This window comes from Setaria viridis, chromosome 2 (genome assembly GCF_005286985.2).
Source record: "Setaria viridis chromosome 2, Setaria_viridis_v4.0, whole genome shotgun sequence".
NCBI classification, from domain to species: domain Eukaryota; kingdom Viridiplantae; phylum Streptophyta; class Magnoliopsida; order Poales; family Poaceae; genus Setaria; species Setaria viridis.
Window position 1 is genome coordinate 36,249,998 of NC_048264.2, and position 17,694 is coordinate 36,267,691.

General features: G+C 44.5%; 4 protein-coding genes across 7 annotated transcripts; 1 reads left to right on the forward strand and 3 right to left on the reverse strand.

The window, feature by feature from the left end:
• LOC117842276 (uncharacterized) lies at window positions 1-4,051 on the forward strand. Its single transcript, XM_034722668.2, has 4 exons — window positions 1-329; window positions 488-1,293; window positions 2,041-2,450; window positions 2,867-4,051. The coding sequence occupies exons 2-4, from the start codon at window positions 885-887 to the stop codon at window positions 3,734-3,736; spliced, it is 1,689 nt and encodes a 562-aa protein (XP_034578559.1). The 5' UTR covers window positions 1-329; window positions 488-884; the 3' UTR covers window positions 3,737-4,051.
• Window positions 4,052-5,113: 1,062 nt separating this feature from the next.
• LOC117842278 (uncharacterized) lies at window positions 5,114-8,712 on the reverse strand. The gene is made up of 5 exons (XM_034722671.2): window positions 7,002-8,712; window positions 6,743-6,914; window positions 6,400-6,478; window positions 6,198-6,312; window positions 5,114-5,926 (listed from the first exon to the last, which is right to left on the reverse strand). The coding sequence occupies exons 1-5, from the start codon at window positions 7,143-7,145 to the stop codon at window positions 5,303-5,305; spliced, it is 1,134 nt and encodes a 377-aa protein (XP_034578562.2). The 5' UTR covers window positions 7,146-8,712; the 3' UTR covers window positions 5,114-5,302.
• A 242-nt stretch (window positions 8,713-8,954) lies between these two features.
• LOC117842277 (inositol-tetrakisphosphate 1-kinase 6) lies at window positions 8,955-15,913 on the reverse strand. 4 transcript variants are annotated; one of them, XM_072291494.1, is made up of 13 exons: window positions 15,011-15,913; window positions 14,818-14,896; window positions 12,642-12,677; window positions 11,860-12,055; window positions 11,597-11,685; window positions 11,439-11,510; window positions 11,151-11,353; window positions 10,461-10,614; window positions 10,252-10,365; window positions 9,986-10,048; window positions 9,743-9,879; window positions 9,488-9,635; window positions 8,955-9,323 (listed from the first exon to the last, which is right to left on the reverse strand). In XM_072291494.1, the coding sequence occupies exons 2-13, from the start codon at window positions 14,830-14,832 to the stop codon at window positions 9,177-9,179; spliced, it is 1,374 nt and encodes a 457-aa protein (XP_072147595.1). In that variant the 5' UTR covers window positions 14,833-14,896; window positions 15,011-15,913; the 3' UTR covers window positions 8,955-9,176. The 4 variants fall into 4 exon arrangements, with proteins under 4 accessions (XP_072147595.1, XP_034578560.1, XP_034578561.1 ...); XM_034722669.2 differs by lacking the exons at window positions 14,818-14,896; window positions 15,011-15,913 and adding an exon at window positions 13,071-13,343; XM_034722670.2 differs by lacking the exons at window positions 14,818-14,896; window positions 15,011-15,913 and adding an exon at window positions 13,071-13,147 and having other exon boundaries at window positions 11,860-12,051.
• On the reverse strand, window positions 13,490-14,811 carry LOC117842279 (uncharacterized). The gene has a single exon (XM_034722672.2). The coding sequence runs from the start codon at window positions 14,163-14,165 to the stop codon at window positions 13,824-13,826; it is 342 nt and encodes a 113-aa protein (XP_034578563.1). The 5' UTR covers window positions 14,166-14,811; the 3' UTR covers window positions 13,490-13,823.
• Window positions 15,914-17,694: the final 1,781 nt, after the last annotated feature.

The following is a 17,694-nucleotide window of genomic DNA, read 5'->3' on the forward strand; positions in this document are numbered from 1 at the left end:
AAGAGAAGAAGAAGACTACCGAACGTGTGCTCACTTCCTCTAGCAGTCGTCGTCCTCGATGATAAGCAGGGGGTGGTGGAGCACTCCAACCTAAATAAGTGAGCTTCCAGGTCGAGGAGAGGGACCGCCGGAGGAAAACTTTGGAGGCGCCCTACTTCCAAGATACCCACTAGCTCCCAGCATCCCACCGCGTTCTTTTCCCCCTTGGCTAGTGCTAGAAAGATGCGATTTTTTTGGCTCTGGGACCACTTGTTCTTCTGATTCTTGCGCTGCAGGCGCCCCCTTGGCTTCTTGATTTTGGCTTCTCGTCTGGTGTCTATTTTCTTGTGGTGAGGAACTCTCTTTCTTCCTTCTTGGGGATAAGTGTGTTCCCCCCATTTTCCTTAGAAATTTATTTAATGTTCGTTCGATTTGCTGTTCTTCGTTAGGAACTTAGGATCATATAGAAGACGTTAATATACGCTAACTCTGATGATCCTTTCTGCAGATTGAGGTGTTATGTGACTCATCCTTAGGTGCCTTTGAAGGGTGTGCGAGAGGTCTCGATTCCAAAATCTGCAAGCGTCTTCTGCGTATCGGCCTGGGAGCCGCGCGGTAGGAGACCTGTACGGAAGAATTTGGAGACGATCCCTAGTCTATCTGTCAAGCAGCCAAAGTGGTGTTCGTGTGAGCTAAAGCTAAGGGAGATACAGTAGTTGGTGCGAAGACATTAGAGGGGGCTTGTTGGATTCTGCAAGGACATGCTAAACTTGTGTCCTTGTGATCTAGAGGCCTGATATTTTTCCATCAACTGGAGACGTATTAAGCAAGTACAAGGCTTCACAATTTGAGATTCGTCACAATACCATCAAAGGGAACAAGTAAAGAGCCATTTGATCTTGGACATGGAGAAGCAATCCAGCACCCGACATGGCCCGCTAGAAAAACTGAAGAGCTTCCGGGGGATAGAGAAGCAGAGAAGCTTCAAGTTCTTGTCCATGGAGAAGCAGCAGAGCTTCAAAAGGAACAAGGACAGCCCTGGGAAGCGGGGTGACACCGAACTCCACCTCGCAGCGAGGGCTGGCAACGTTGCCCATGTCCAGAAGATCCTTGCAGAGTGCGACCCAGAGCTCGTGGCGGAGTTAGCTGCCCGCCCAAATCAGGACGGTGAGACTGCGCTGTATGTGTCTGCTGAAAAGGGGCATATTGAGGTTGTGTGTGAGATTTTGAAGGCTTGTGATGTGCAGTCAGCAGGGATCAAGGCCAGCAACAGCTTCGATGCATTCCATATTGCAGCAAAGCAGGGCCATCTGGGTTAGGTTTCTTTCCTTCATCACTGAATTTGGTCCCAATGAGTACCTGCCTAGTCGATTAGTTGAGGATTTGGCTAGTCTTAATTGGAATTCTTTAATATGTGGATTCACTGGCTTATACTGGCAGTTCTATCTGACCTTTCATATTGATTCATTAGTGCTTGCAGTTGGTATGTTTATAAAAAATGACTTGTATCTCATTGACTTCTGCAGATCTCTATGAGCATGAAGGGACCATTTCCCTAATTTATTTCTAATGACATGAAGTGCTAAATCATTTACACGCTAACTACCTTCTGCAACGAAATGGCTGATAAATTTACTTGGCTGATTTGTTCTAGGTTCCAACATATCATGTCTGTCTTTCTTGGTTTTGCAGACACATTATTGATTTACAATGAGTTACAGTTTCCTACAACCTTGCTAAAAGTATTGTTTGTATGTCTAGAACAAAGAAGCGGCAATCCTTTTGAACATGAAATATAATTTACCTGGACATAGATCTAGCGATGAGATAGTGGCCCACAATACTTGTTTGCTCAGCGACAAACCTTCACCAAACCAATCAGGCTGTGTAATTTCAAATATTTGAGTTGGTATGCTGTCATGAAGAGCAAATTGCCGTTTTAACTCGTAACCGTTTAATACAAAGAATGTTTTATTTTATCTTATTTTTTCCAAAATGTTTCTATTCATTTCTTCTTTGAGAAAAACATACTTATATCAGTTCAATTTGCTGGTCTTGCAGATGTCTTGAAGGAGCTGCTGCAAGCCTTTCCTGCATTAGCTATGACAACAAATTCTGTAAATGCCACCGCTTTGGACACTGCTGCAACTCAGGGGCACATCGATATTGTTAATCTTTTGCTAGAAACAGATGCAAGCCTTGCTAGGATTGCAAGAAATAATGGCAAGACAGTTTTGCATTCAGCAGCAAGAATGGGCCATGTGGAGGTGGTCACTGCACTATTAAATAAGGATCCAGGGATTGGTTTCAGAACAGATAAGAAGGGACAGACAGCACTACACATGGCTTCAAAAGGCCAAAATGCGGAAATTCTGCTCGAGTTGTTGAAACCTGATGTCTCAGTTATCCATGTGGAAGACAGCAAGGGGAATAGACCATTGCATGTTGCAACTCGGAAGGGAAACACCATTGTAAGGATCTTATCTCGGAAAATCTTCTGATTTCTTCCCTGGTTTCAGGATTCCCCTTTACGTTTTAATAATCTGATGTTTTGTCCTATTTATGGTTGTAGTTATGTTGCTTAGGATTAGTACTAAAATGAAGTTACTCGCATTGATGAGATATTGTTTGATCAGTACCTTTAGTGTCCAATATTTTCTGAAATAACTCCAAGAAGAATTTGAATATTTTCCAGGAATCAAAGAAAAGTTAAGTTCAGGGTCTACTAAAAAAATGAGAATATTTTCTTCCTTGGAACTTAAAAATCAAGAATTTCTAAGCAGTTTTGGATTTAATGTTTCTCTATCTTAGTAATAGCATGCAGTTATCATTTCAAAGAACTGATTACTAACTCGTACTATATCTGAAATTTGTCTCTTCCTTACAGATGGTTCAGACCCTAATATCAGTTGAAGGGATTGAAATCAATGCGGTTAATAGAGCTGGAGAGACTGCTTTTGCTATTGCAGAGAAACAGGGTAATGAAGAGCTCATTAACATCCTGAAAGAGGTTGGTGGTGTAACTGCAAAAGAGCAAGTAAATCCTCCTAATCCAGCCAAGCAGCTTAAGCAGACAGTCAGCGATATCAGGCATGACGTTCAATCACAGATCAAGCAAACACGCCAGACCAAGATGCAATTCCAAAAAATAAAGAAGAGAATTCAAAAGCTCCACATTGGCGGGCTAAACAATGCCATCAACTCCAATACTGTAGTTGCAGTGCTTATTGCTACCGTTGCCTTTGCTGCCATATTCCAGCTCCCTGGTAATTTTCTGGAGTCGATGCCTCCACAACCTGATCCGAACTTGACCTTGGGGCAAGCATTGATAGCCAGTGATCCAGCCTTTATAATCTTCTTGGTCTTTGATGCCTTGGCTCTCTTCATCTCCCTTGCTGTTGTCGTTGTCCAGACCTCTCTAATTGTCGTCGAACAGAAGGCAAAGAAGAAGATGGTCTTTGTGATAAACAAGTTGATGTGGCTCGCATGCCTGTGCATCTCAGCAGCCTTCATAGCACTGACCTACGTTGTCGTGGGCCGAGATGACGAGTGGTTGGCTTGGTGTACGATGGCGATCGGCACTGTCATCATGGTGGCCACTCTCGGTTCCATGTGCTATTGCATTGTTACTCACAGGATGGAAGAGAAGAGCATGAGGAAGATCAGGAGGACCTCCACAAGCCAGTCATGGTCCATATCGATTGACTCAGAAACGGAGCTGATGAACAGCGAATATAAGAAGATGTACGCCCTCTAGGATACCAACAATGCTTGTCGCCGAGTCCTGTATATATGAACCCATTTGCCTGACACCATTCCATGGCATTAAGTGGGATTGACTCGAACTATGTTTAGGCCTAGAACATGGCACCTGTATGTAACTGCAGTCTGCAGCCTCCTTCCATGAGCAGAGGGGTGAATTCCAGGTGATAGGAGTAGCAACTTTTTGTAGGCAAAATATGAGTATTTGCCAAGCAAGCTGTTTCTCTCATATTATTGTGGATGGAAATGAGAACCATGAATTGTATCTGTATAGTAGAATAGTATGGAATAAGTTGCCCTTGTGTCAAAAGTTATGTGGTCATGGATGCTCATATGATGCAATACGAGAATTGAGTAAACTGAGGCCAAAAACAATGATCACAAATGACCTTTTGGACTTGGACTGGAGAAAACTGGGACAGCCATATGTTGATCGTTTTCAACTTTATTGACCGTCATAATTATGCGGCATTTGTAGCCGTTCTGTCAAATCAAATGCAAATGCCTGTGGAGCTGTTATTTCCGAGATAAGATATGCCCGTAAAAATCGTTGAAATTGCTGCTGTTTCCCTGGAAAACAAGCAGATATTTTAGAATGTTATCAACTCTCCAGCATCTTCACCTCTGAAGCCTGTTCTTGCGTTTCCAGCCGGTTAATCGCAAGTCCAGATGCCTGAAGCTCACCTACCTGTTTGATCCGCCGTAGTTACGTAGAGCGACTGAACACTGCGCACGCACAGGATGACTTGTCGAATTGGCGATTGGACCTGATCGCTTCAGCCCAGCAATCATTCAGTTGGACGTCGGCAGACGATTCCGCGCACTGCAAAACGACAGGCGCCAGCTTGATGGTCACGAGGAACAGAGAGGGAGAACCATTTTGTGCAGGGCATTGGATTCACGTGTCGCCGGCTCGGTCAGTTCCATGGTTCAGTTCAACGCTGCTGACTCGTGTAACTGTCTCCGGTGTTCTACTCTACCAGGTATTAGCAGTCAATCTTCGTGCTTCTGTTACATGAGATACTGACAAGGCTGAAGTCCAGAAACTTCTATGGAAAAGTGAAGTCCTGACGAAGATGCGGACGAAACCATGAGTTGACAACTGGAAGAATTTGCGTATGGTAAAGAGGAGAGTGGTGCCCAAGTTGCTATCTTCTTTTTCAGTAAAAGTGGGTCTATTCCGTGGACTCTAATCGAATGCTTCTAATTTCTCAACTCCTTGCAGATTAGGAGTTGTATTTACTAATGCGCGGTCAAATTAACATCTTGGGTCCAAAATATTCTGTGTGATTATATATGCATTTAACACATGGTGAAAGTTTTTTGAAACCGCAGGGATTTAACTAACGGTGGCGTCTATATCACTATCACAAGAACAAGAAAAATGAAGAACTTTGAGTTACATGTATTTTCATAAGGAACTAAATAATGTATAAATAACTGCAAGTTCATTCCAATAAGTGTATTTGCATATATTGGGTGGAAATGGATGTTACTCTCTCTCCATCCCCTCCTGAAACAAGAATGACCAATCTACTTTTATCATCTGACACAACTGTCCTCACTTCTTTGCAAGGCTTCCAAGCTTTGGCCTCTGCTCCTTCTCTCCTGCTCTCCTCCTTCCCTTCAGTACCGCATCAGTGGCACCGGCATCCTTACGTGTAGCAGGCACAGCACCGGTGGCAGCTCTGCTCCTCCCTTTTGGTGCTGCTGTAGCCTGCACATTGTCCGTCGTTGCAGCGGGTGGGCATGATAGTCTCCTGGTGGTGCCATCATTAACCTTCTTATCCTTTGCACCAACTGAAGAATTGTTCGAGCGAGATTTCGTAGCGGGTGCTGTAACGTCCTTCGATGCCTTGTCCGGTCTGGCCACATTCTTGACTGCATTTGATGGTTGAGGTTTGTTGCCTGAAGCTTTCTTGGATGCCTTGGTGGCTGTAGTGGTAGTTGTTGGAGCTGAAGGAATTGAATTGTGCTGCCTATTCGTCAGAGGTGTATAGCTGGACCTCTTATCTATTCTGTAAGCTGAATCCTGCTCTTTAGATGGAGCAGCAGCTCCCCTGTTGAGGCTTTTCTTTGATGATGAAGAGCTGGGCCTTGCTGTTGGAGTTACAGACTTAGTGGAGCTGGAGGTAGGCGATCCAGACGTTGTTGATGCACTTGTAGCGTCAGGCTTGCTTGAGAACTGTACAAGTTTCACAATATCGCATTAAGATCAAGGAAAAAAGAGCCGAAACTTTTCTTTTCTTTTTTTTTAAGAATTTGTACTGCAAATATCAAATATTTCCCCTTTGGCTTGGATAAGCTTCTCAAAAGATTAGATGATTAATTAGTGGAATGTTTTGGATTCCTGATCGAATGTTTCAGCTTGGTTACAGTTGTTGAAGTGTTGAACTAGTTCATCATTTATATGTAAAGCTGTAAAGGGAGAGGTACAAGTGCAACATTCATCATACCCTTGAAGTTCTGACTGGCTGTAGCGTAGGCAGTTCCTTCTGAAAAACCATCTGGGAGGAGTTGGCTTCCATCTCAAGGGAGGGAAATAGTGGTGTTGCTGGAGGAGTCTTGAGCCTGAAATTAATAGCTATGTTTGACAACAAAACTGAAACAATGGGTGCATTTGGATATTATTAAAATTAGGGATATCAATGTGCTCACCAATCGTAATCATGCTTTTCACTATCTGGCAGGAGGTAATCCCTCTTTCCTGAAGGAAGCTTAAACATGCGACTATCTCCTATATCCAGTCAAAGAAGCAACACACCCTCATCACATGATCTGTTCTGGAAAGCTAATTAATTGCACATTTTCTTGATGTTTTTTAAGAATGCTCCAAAACACACAATCAAAATTATTTTTTAGTAAATGAAATGATCATGTGTAAACATCTTCTGATTAGCTTTAACCTCTAAGTGATAATACAGGGAGAAAAAAATGCCTGTCACGTAGTACCAGCATGAACAGGTGAGTCTGTGAATGATTAGAAAAGGTAAACCCTCACCTTGTACAGCTTCAAACTCCACTGAGAACATTGGTTCAAGGAGGTTCATATCCGTCTCTTTCTCATGCTTGTACAGGTCCCCAAACAGAACCAAGCTCTCATCTTCATCTCTCCGAACTGGGATTGCAGACGCGCCCTTTGCCATGCCAGTGAACCTCTTCACGCGATCCATCTTCAGGGTCACAGGTCGTTAATCACAATGCCTGAACAGCAATCCCCAAAGGCTTTGGGACGCTGGGAGAGTAGGAGCATATATCACCATCTTGGAATGAGGCTGCCGGAATACTCTAAGTACCAAAATCGTGCCGGCAATGCTGAAACCATCCTTGGAGCTCCACACGATGTGAACAAATGTAAGAGATGTGTTGGTGAAAGGGACAGGCATATGCGACCGGATGGACATATTGTCAGAGTCGATGATTCATTCGGTGCGATGTTCCTTTCTCCTTGGCCTCCATATGGCACAAAATCGTTTTCTTCAGTTTTGGCCTTTGCCTGCAGGTCATCCATCTCAAACTGCTTCCATATGGCGTTTTGGTAGAGGGCATGTTGCGTCAGATCAGAAATCAGAACCATGGCATGAATTGAGCAGGAGCTAGAAGCCTGGAAGGCTCTTCACCTCTGATTATCTTCTCGCCTTGACGCCTTCCCTTCTAGGTCCGGGTTGACCTTCAGCTCTGAGCCGAGGTGGTCGTAGAGCTTCTCCCGCTCCACTCGCGTCTTCATCTCGATCGGTGGCTAACAGTTGTCGACGGCGCCGAAGACGAGCTGTTACAGGCCTGCAAATGCATCTCCCAGAACACATATTTGACCTTCCCCATTGCCTCCTCCATGAATGGCGCCGTCGATGTCCCGGATTGCGCGTGCGCCTGCTCTTCAGCCCTACAAAGCCGTCAGGAAGCCGGACGCCCAGATGCCACTGCGCCGCCTCCGCCCAGACGCGCCCAGGAACCTAGGTCTTCCTTCTCCCACGTTCACCGGCAGCGTACCGGAAGGCCGCGCGGCGGCGGCCATGCTGAAGGGTCACGGCCGTCGGTCGGGTCAACCGTCGCTGGCCAGAGTTGACTCCAGGACATTCTTTCATAATGACCCCTACATGGTAAATTTCTCTTCATTTACATCCCTGATTTGGATCGCGATCCAATTCTGGGTTGGATCGCGATTATACGGTCCGCATACGCAGCTAGTACCGAGGCAGCCGAAAGATTTTATGAAAAGGGGCTTCAAACACGTTTTCCATTATTTTCACCCCCTTCCCCGATTTGGATCGCGATTAATAATCGCGATCCAAACTTGGGCCCGTCTTGACCGTCCGATCAAGCTCCTGCGGCCAAGATCTGAGAAGTCAAAAGAAGTCGCCGAGGGAATTTTACGTGATACCCCTTTACTTCTGTACCCTTAACAAGCAACGGCCCTGATTCTGGAGGCGGCCGATCGCCAGCGGCGGCGGAAGCTCGAGGTTGCCGGCGGGGAGCCCCTCGTCCGGCGAGAAGGTATGGCATGCCATCTGCGGCGGCGACGTCCGGGCCGACCATCACTGTAAATTGTGGCCTCACTTGACCTCCACTGGCGAGATGGCTGATGCCTGATGGGTTCGCAGGACATGGAGATCACCAATGCGGCAATGCAGTCGAGCTCTCTGACCACGGGCGGCGGAAGAGTCGGGTAGGTATCTCGTCTTCCGGAGGGGAGTTTCGTTGTGCTCCCTGCGGTGGCACCAGCCGGCCACCATTTGTGACGAGCTGACCTCTACTCTGCCGGCGACGGTGGACCTGTCACCTCGCCAACGAAGCCTGGAGGGGTTCCGCAGGACTGACATCGGCAATGGACGTCTGCGCTTGATACTGGCTGTGACACTCGTAAAATTCTTGGGAGTTGCTCAGACCTTGGGGGATCAATCAATTCGCACCGCTCCAGATCTGAACAAATCTGCACAATATAAGGTCCGAGTCCGACCAGCAACACAGCTGACGAATGAACCTTCAGATTTCGCTCAACAAAGAAGTTCAGGAACATGCTGTGCATCTCAATTTTAGTTGCGTGGAAACACTTCTGCTGAACTCGGCTAGCAAATCAGATGGTAGAACCACATCAAGATGCGCAGAGAAGCGACACCATATGCGCAGCAGCAGTACGCATATCACAGTTCTCATTTCTAATCGCAGCTGTGTTCACAGGGTCGCTCAGATTGACATCAAGTACACAGGAAGGATGAGATTAACAGCTACATTACAGCTTGGTTTGTTCATCTTCACTTATTCCTACATTCCCACAAGTGGAGCTGAACGTTGTTCGTGTTTGCTCCAGAATCCATTACATTTGGTGATTACCTCTGCCTGCAATAGTGCAATTCACAAACTCGCCTGCTTTCTCTAAGAGACAAGCAGCCTTCTGCTAGACTATCAGGTTGATTCACTCATTGGGAAGCCTTGAACTAAGTTTGCGCCTTCCCTCTCTTGGACTTGTACGTCTGCCTGATTGCATCCCAGAACGCAGGCACCGCCTCAGAATCAGGAACTTCTTTGAAGGATGGGAGATAGTTTAGGTCCACTATGACATGGTCTCCAGTGCCCTCTTGAACCTGCATAACCAAAGAACACTCACTTAACCGATATCTTGATACAATGCAGCTTTCGGCTATCCAATTTTATACATATCCTAATAAGAGTAACAGGAACCATAATGGCTTGTGGCTGTACTGAACACCAGAAGCATCATACATACAAAGTGTTAGAGGATACTTACAACGACATCGAATCCAAATATCGTAAGTCCAAGTGATTCCTTCAGAAATTTTGCAGCCTCCTCTACTAAATCAGTATCCACCGATTTGCTGTCTTGCACCCTCGTTTGCAGTTGCTGCTCCTTAGTAGCCACCGGAAGAGTCTTCAAACTGGCAGAAGCCAAATCGAAGCGTAGTTCAGTGTTAGTGTCAAGCTTGGAACAATCAACTGATAATGAAGCAATCCACCACTTGTATGTGTAATGCTTAAAGGGTACCTATTGAATGTAAGAGGTTCTCCTCCTGAAGATGGCTTCAGAAAACTTGCATTAGGCATTGAATTCCTAACGGCGTGGAAAACTTTGTCTCCAATTACATAAAATTTGAAAATCTTGGATCCATGATCGACATATTCCTGAAAATGTTCTTGAGCAGGTCAGTTGCTGAAAGCTGCATCACAAAAGAAAAGCCTTAACCAGAAGGAAGGAAATTCATGAAAAAGAGCAATGTTGTACTTGTACCTGTAGTACAGCTGGAAGAGGCACACTAAGGTTGCTAAATTCTTCAATTTGAAAAACTAACGCCTGCACACAGCAAAAACCATGATTCAGCTGCGTGAGGAAAAGTAAAGCCAAACTCTGAATTTTAGAAGGTTGGATTTAATGTTGTGGCACATGGGAATACTTTTTCTCCATGGAAATGATGATAAGAGGTGATGATTCAGAAAACGATCTTAGCATATGGCCCAACACGTATAAGAATATAAATACAATGACAAAAAGCAAACCATATTGTGGGCATCAGCAACTCCGCAAGCTACTTGTGGTTTCACAATGAATGGGAAGGATGAATTAGCTTCTGCTAGATGCTTATCTAATTCACCATCATGAAAGTTATCAACCTGTTTTACAAAATGGCTAGTTAGGCAAATTATACCAGTAATAAATACTCAAAATAGGGACCAATAACTTAAAAAGGTAACCACATTAAAATGACCTTCAAAGAATATGGTGCTCGAAGTTTTGGCTTTCCTTCGGTGCCAAGTTCTTGTAATTGGACTAGGATATTTTGGATTTGAAGACGATCAAGCAACGGGTAAATATTTCTAAATGGATCGATGATGCAAAAATCAGGGTGCTCTTCCACAAACCTGCTTAACACAGGGATATAGTGAGACAGAATAATGAAATCCAACAAAGAAAACTATGAAGTTTTCAAAACAGCAAATATTATTGCACAAATCTTCACTTTTCTAGGCTCATGTGCAGAACTAACATCACACAAGTATACAGCAAGCTATTGCCTTACATTTTTTATATGTTTGGGAACAGCAAGTTGTTACCAAGGCAAAGGCAATCTCCACTCCTAATTGGTCAATGCATAAAAAGTTGGGCTATGGAGTTAAAGCTTCTTTACAGCATTCTGATAGGTTGGGATTTAACAGTGTTCTGGAAAACAATTTCAGAAAGCTGACTTCCTCTGATAGTTAAATCAATATGTTGATTACAGAAAGTTGGTAGGCTAAAGATAGCTCACCAGAAACTATGTAGAAATAATACAGAGTCACAGCAATGTTTCAAACAATTGTTGCCATAACATAATTACTAGGGTAAGCATTAGAAAAATATTCACATACACGCCCACGAAATTACTTCCTTCAAATCTAAGTAGGGCCTAGTGATATACCTTATAATTTCAGACATTCCTGCAGAAAATGAGATGCCTTTTGGAAAATCGATGGAGCAGTTTGGATCAATCTTGACAATCTCATCAGTTATTTTGTGGAGGACCATATCAACTTCTTGCAGTTGTGAACTTAAAGGAAGTTCGAATGAGAGAGGAACAAAGATAAGACCATCCTTACTAGGATATATGGGAAATGCGCCTCTCTGTAAGCAAGATGAGAAGAGCATGATGTTCCAGTTGATATCCAACACCTAGTTAATATTCAGTAACAAACTGTAGGAAACTTGCCCTTGCAAAGTCCTCCTCACGTGATTGTTTCATTACATACCCAATTACAAGAACAGACGAGGCACCTATTTCCTAAATCAAAGAAATGGATAGATTTAAAATTAAATGCACTGTATAATTGCAGAAAATGTGTAAGTAGATGGAAAGGACGAATTTACCCTTTTTATTAAAGTAGCCAAAGTGAGAAGTAACTCCTGAAGCCTTCCAACATTTAAAACCCCAGGGACCTCTATGCTGCATTCATCACCTGGACCATAGAAGAAAATCAGTTACCGTCAAGTATCAACCCTCACTAGGAAATCGTTCCAATATATAATAGACGCACCACCGCATTCATATCCTGAGCAAAATCCTAATACAAAATGACCTACTCAAAACAGCATGAAAAGAAACTGGCTTTTCAGTGCCTGAATTTTCTTACCTACAGAAACAACTCTCCAGTGGTGATTCTGAAGCTCAGAAATTAAGCCTCTGTCAACTCTTGAAGTCACATAAAAACAAGAACTTGCTCGACCCCATTCTAACATTAATTCATTTGGAGAACAATCCCCACTTTTTGCAAGAAGTGGTATATATCCAAAGGAGTGTGAACTCGTGACCATTTCCAGAAAGCCTGACTAATAGAAGGAAATAGGGAAATGTGTAAGCATAACATTCTTTTAAGTTATCATGACATTTTCAGAAAATCACATTTGCTAAATATCAGAACACTAGTATTTTCATAGCAGTTTCATAGAGTCAAGCCCAGTTGGCATGGAAATTTTGACAGTTCAGACATCTTTCTACTGAAGCAACTAGCCAGCTTATGTCTTAACTGTTCAAAATTCAACCAATGTCCAAAGAATGCCCATCGCTTCCAATATGAAGAATTATAATCATACAGGACCAATCGAAGGTTCAGTTCTATCTGTTTATTTTATGAAGAACTTGACATGATTTATCATGCACTTTGGTCTATTAAGACATATGCTAGAAACATCCGACTAGAATAAAGCTTATTTAAGTATACGTCATTCATCAGAAATCTAACAGGAATTTTCCTCTAGATCAGCAGTAAAAAGGTGTCTCTCCATAAGAAGTGACTAGTTTCTCATTCTTATTAGTGCCATTTTTTGAAGCACCGCATGATAAGCTTAAGTGCCTCATAGATGGAAGAAGTATCACAAGAGGAAACGAATTATAGACATGAACTTAATAGAGCACCTCATTAGTCGACATGCCCTCCGCATAGCAGATTGCCTGAAAAAAGGATGAGGATACAATCAGCTGTCTATTCATTCCACATGTTGGTAACGTACTAAAACTACATTAAAAAGATACAAGAGACAATTGCCCATCGCTTGCTCGGTTTATGAACTCTTCTAAACTCTAATGATCCACCGACAGCAAGCATTTGAACAGTTGGGCTAAAACTTGAACACAGTAAACAACCATCCCATCAACCACAAGACTTGTACCCCCTAAATTGAACCCAGATATCAAGGGAAACTAGTAATTGTGAGAAATATTCAAGCATATGCATATGACATCAGTGAACAGGAAAAGATTGCGTCTTTAGCCAACTTCCTGGGGCAATCTAGCGAGAGCATTTCCTCGAACAGTACGGTAGATCATGAATCAAGTCACTCATACCACGACCAGGTTGGAGTAGCGCAGCCGCCGCAAAAGCGCCTCCGCCCCGGGCCGCAGCGCCACCGCCGCCGCATCCCCGGTGGCGGAGGGCTCGAGGAGGAGGGAGGCATCCAGCACAAGCCGTACGGGCCGATCCATGGCCATGGCTTCGGGGCGGGAGATGCCAACGGCTGGGCTCGGTTTCTGCTCGGCGCTGGCACTTGTGGGGACTGGACCTGGAGCCGCCGGGCATGGGAAAGGAGAAGCTCCTGATCTTTGGGCCCAGGTGTCGGTGCCATGGGTAGGCCCACCGGCGCATGGACGGCACCTGGCGGGAGGAAAGCGACCAGATGTGCGGCGCAGCAGCAGCCAGCAGGTCAGAATTCAGAGCACACCTGCTATTATTCTCCTCTTCTTTGCAGCAAAATAAAAGGAAATCGGGCAAAGCAAAGGTTAACTTTTTTTTGAAACAGGAGGGTTTCAACTTGCAGAGAATCAGATCCGTTTGTCTGCTGTTGGATACAGAAACTGTTCTGTGCACATAGAAAAAAGTTCACTATGCTAAAATGCAGTGAGCCATGTTAGTACAGAATTTCATCTTGCCACCAGCGCGAAGCTAAGATCAATTCCTGCATTGTGCTTCGCATCAACTACTACATCTCACTCGATTTATCGATCTTCTCCCTTCTGTACTGTACACTGTACAGGATGTGCTCGCGTCACAAACGGCAAACCCACCACCGTGCGTCCGTGCCCCTGGGGATTCCTACAATCCTACGCGCCACTGACGCACGCAAACAGGCGCATGCTGCTGAACCTCCGGGACCTGGACAGGCCGCGCCAACCGTCGCCGACCGCCGGCGGGAGCGGCTCGTCCCGGAGGCCCTCAGGCAGTGCCCGGTCACCCTCGTCGCGTGCGAAGCCGAGCTCGCCGGCCGGCGAATCCGCGGCGAACCGGCAGCTCTGACTCCGAGGATGGTAGGCGCCGCCGGTGAAGCGCTCCTGCCCCCACATCGGAGGAGCGCCGGCGGAGGAGAGGCGCTCGTAGTCCACCGCCTTCTTCGCGCGCCTCCGCCCCTTGAGCGCGCCGCACACCAACGGGATGAGCCCATCCATGCTCCTGCTGCAATGATCTGCACCGACCCGGAGCAGCAAAGATCGAGCTGGAGATTTTCTTGGACCAGCAGAGCGAGCAGGAGAGCGAGAGCTTCTACTCTTCCTGAAGCAGAAGAACGAACAGGAGGTTCAGTAGATGACTCGATTCTTGCTGTCTTGATGTGGGGATGAAACGAACTGGCATCGCAAGGATTCTTATAGGGAAACCGGCACCAGATCACGCATGATGTCAGAGTTTGCATTGACTTCCCGTTAGCCGCTGATTGAGCATGTAACCGTGGCATCTTTGAGATTTTATAATGTTTTGCTGACTACCATTGAGATATGGTCATATGACTGCACCTGCATTTGGATCTGCATGCATGTGAAGTGATAGGTCCAGTTTGTATGTTTCGTCTACGACAACTAATTAGGAAAATGAAAAGGTGAACTGAAACAGAGGCTGCACATGCACTTGCAATGATCTTGGTGTGATCAACATGTCTTTGCCGGTTTGCCCCACGGCCAATTCCAACTGGTTACAGCTGAAATGTGTTCATGCTTCCTCAAATGTTCAGACGGTGAGTTAGTCAGCATACATGTATAAAATTATATTCAGAAGCTAATATCGTAATAGGTGCAGCCGTGCAGGTATGTAGCCAGCTGAATTTACCTGGATCAGCTGCATCTAACATGGAGGGGAAGCACACATGCCAACATCCCCATCTTCAAGATTTTCTTGTATTATGTACCTGCAAAGTGTTGAGTTCTTTCAATTCAGTTCTCCCAAAAATTTAGACTAACACGGATAAAATAGTTTGTAAAAAATGGATAAAATAGGCTACAATAAAAAAGAAAAGATGCACCATTTCTCCATTTTTGGATAAACCTTTCTTTTTATTTTCCTTTAGAGAGATCAAAGGATAGACTTTTCCATAATTCACTGGCTTATGGCTTTATGCATGCCAAGATAACTATACTAAAGTTAGCATCCATGTGCAACAATTGCGAGTAGTGTGTCTCTGAATTCTTCTTCCCTGCATGCATAGACATGTTAAGACATCTGTCAGCCATCACTATCTTGCCATCAGAGGAAGCTAAGATAGATTCCTGCGTCCTGTTCGTGTCAAGTACACTTAACACTTCACCGATTTTCTCGGCGATCGATCTCCTGGACAAGCTGTGCTTGCAGCACATGCCACAGCCTACAATCACATGCACACACACACGCACCCTACAAATTCCTACGCGCCGCATCCAAACAGGCGCATGCTACTGAACCTCCGGGACCTAGACACACGAGGCCCGGCCCGTCGCCGGCCAGCGGGGAGCAGCTCGTTCTCCGGGAGACCCTCCGGCGGCGCGCGGCCGCCGAGCAGGAGACGCTCTCCGTGCGAGAGATCGAGGTCGTCGGCCGGAGGACGAGCGACGAACCGGCAGCTCTGAGAGCGGCTGACGCCGCCGTAGGCTGCGCTGGTGAGTCGCTCCAGCCGCCCCTGCGTCGAAGGAGCGCCGCCGGAGGAGAGGCGCTCGTAGTCCATCGCTCTTCTCTCTCTCCTCCGCTTCTTGATCGTGCCGAAGACGAAAGAGATGAGACCCTCCACCATCGTTACGCGATGGTCTGCTGCATCGATACAAATAAAGCAGCAGATGATCGATCGAGTAGAGGTTTTCTTGAGGCGGCAGAGATCGAGCAGGAGACTTTCTTGATGGATCGAAGCAGAAGACCGGTCGCTTCTTCGATATGCTATATATGAATACGACTATACGGACAGGAAATAAAGTGACATTACAACTTGCAAGGATTCTTATAACACAGAACCAGATCATGCATGATGTCAGAGTTTGCATTGACTTCCCGTTAGCCACTGTTTTTCTTTTAAGGTGGTCATTAATTTAGTCTGTAACTGTATCATCTTTGAGATTTTATAATACTTAGCTGAGTGCGATAGAGATATGACTGCATCAGCTATTGGATCTGCATGAATCATACTGCAATGTTTTCGATCCAATTTTGTATGCTTGCTTCATGACAATTAACCGAGAGAAAGAAGAAGGTAAACTGAAACAGAGACTTTCGTCGGGGAAAAAAAAAGAACTGAAACAGAAGCTTCATGCCCTTTCAACGATCTTAGGTAGTGGTCAACATGACTTGCCAGTTGCCCCTCTTGCCCTCTACTGCCATACAAGAAATCCTTCATACTACTATGCATGCCCGATGCGGCAATGCCGGCCAAGTGCTCAACCAACTGAGCGTGTGGGGCAGGTGCGTCTAGCATGAAGTATGGTGCACACATCACAACGTACTCGTTCATTCGTGTAAAAGAAAACGCCCTGTTTCAATTCTCATCTGCATACTAGAGTTTTCAATTTGGTCTTCGCTTGTTTGCAGTCTACATTGGTGTCATATTATAATCTCTATTGATACGTAATCTTGAGGCGGCTTAGTAGGAAACATTTCTCTCTTATTAACTTTATAATCGAATAATTTAAAGCAACAACTCATATGGTGGTGGAGTAATGGAGTAATGGTCTCATATATAGTTTTACAAGGCTGCTGCTTCGCAAAACAATAACCTCTTCTTTTTGAACCAACCATAGCTAGTTGGCTAGGTCCTGAGTGTGGAACCTACTAACCCAGGCTGAGTCCTAGACTCGGCATAGACTAATGCTTGTTTTTTCTTAGATTTATTTGAAAAATTAATAATATTATTATTTCAATGGTAGATAATATGGGTGTCGACGTTTGTTTCCAAAAAAACTTCCTTCTCTCATCTCATGCTTTTTCTTTCATGCCATCAAAAGACATAGAGTACATAACATCAGATAAAACAATGTGTAAGATAACTAATGTGTATTAATGCCGTACCTGCCCTAAGTCCACACCATGGAATAAAGGTTGATCCATTTTGTGAGTATGCATAATGTTTATTTTGAACATGACACATTATTATGTGTGTAATTTTGTCCATAAGTTTGTGCTTTTTCATAAACATGATAGGAGTATTAAGTAGTTGCGAAATAAAAGTACTTCTCAAACATATGCCCTGACACTTTTATTATATAATAAAAGTACTCGTGCTTTGCTACAATGAAATGCTAATTCATTTTTTTTCTAGTTAATTTTGCATTAATGTTGGGCTTAAAACAAGACCAAATAGGCTATAAAATTAGAAAATATTACAAATTGGATCCTAAATGAAGAAGCTCAAAAGCAAAACTAAAATCTGCCAATAATACTGTGCACCATAGTACAATAAGAAAAAACTTAATTTCTTAATCGGCGAAGACAACTTCCGAAAGGTACACATTTGGCCCAGCCCGTTACATTTCTGCTCTTCTTCACAGGCTGAAAGCCTAGCGACCTAGACCTAGGCCAATAATTCACTATGCTGGCACATCCTGCTACGCCCTCGGGCAATCCTAGCCATGAATCTTATCTAACAGTCAATGTGGCACCCACACATATTAAAACCAGTGCACAACACTTCATCCTGAAAACTCTAACTACTCAACCCTAATTATTGTTCCTCTCACCCAATGAATCTTC

Excerpts from the sequence above, each read along its gene's own strand:
- LOC117842276 (XM_034722668.2), top strand. The coding sequence starts at position 885 with ATGGAGAAGCAATCCAGCACCCGACATGGCCCGCTAGAAAAACTGAAG. Across the intron at positions 1,294-2,040 it reads AGCAAAGCAGGGCCATCTGG|ATGTCTTGAAGGAGCTGCTG; the intron begins GTTAGGTTTCTT and ends CTGGTCTTGCAG. Across the intron at positions 2,451-2,866 it reads CTCGGAAGGGAAACACCATT|ATGGTTCAGACCCTAATATC; the intron begins GTAAGGATCTTA and ends TCTTCCTTACAG.
- LOC117842278 (XM_034722671.2), bottom strand. The coding sequence starts at position 7,145 with ATGTCCATCCGGTCGCATATGCCTGTCCCTTTCACCAACACATCTCTT. Across the intron at positions 6,479-6,742 it reads GGAGTTTGAAGCTGTACAAG|GAGATAGTCGCATGTTTAAG; the intron begins GTGAGGGTTTAC and ends GACTGGATATAG. Across the intron at positions 5,927-6,197 it reads AGCCAGTCAGAACTTCAAGG|TTCTCAAGCAAGCCTGACGC; the intron begins GTATGATGAATG and ends AAACTTGTACAG.
- LOC117842277 (XM_034722669.2), bottom strand. The coding sequence starts at position 13,214 with ATGGCCATGGATCGGCCCGTACGGCTTGTGCTGGATGCCTCCCTCCTC. Across the intron at positions 11,686-11,859 it reads CTGGAGAGTTGTTTCTGTAG|GTGATGAATGCAGCATAGAG; the intron begins GTAAGAAAATTC and ends TCTATGGTCCAG. Across the intron at positions 11,354-11,438 it reads GTGAGGAGGACTTTGCAAGG|AGAGGCGCATTTCCCATATA; the intron begins GCAAGTTTCCTA and ends TCTTGCTTACAG.
- LOC117842279 (XM_034722672.2), bottom strand. The coding sequence starts at position 14,165 with ATGGATGGGCTCATCCCGTTGGTGTGCGGCGCGCTCAAGGGGCGGAGG.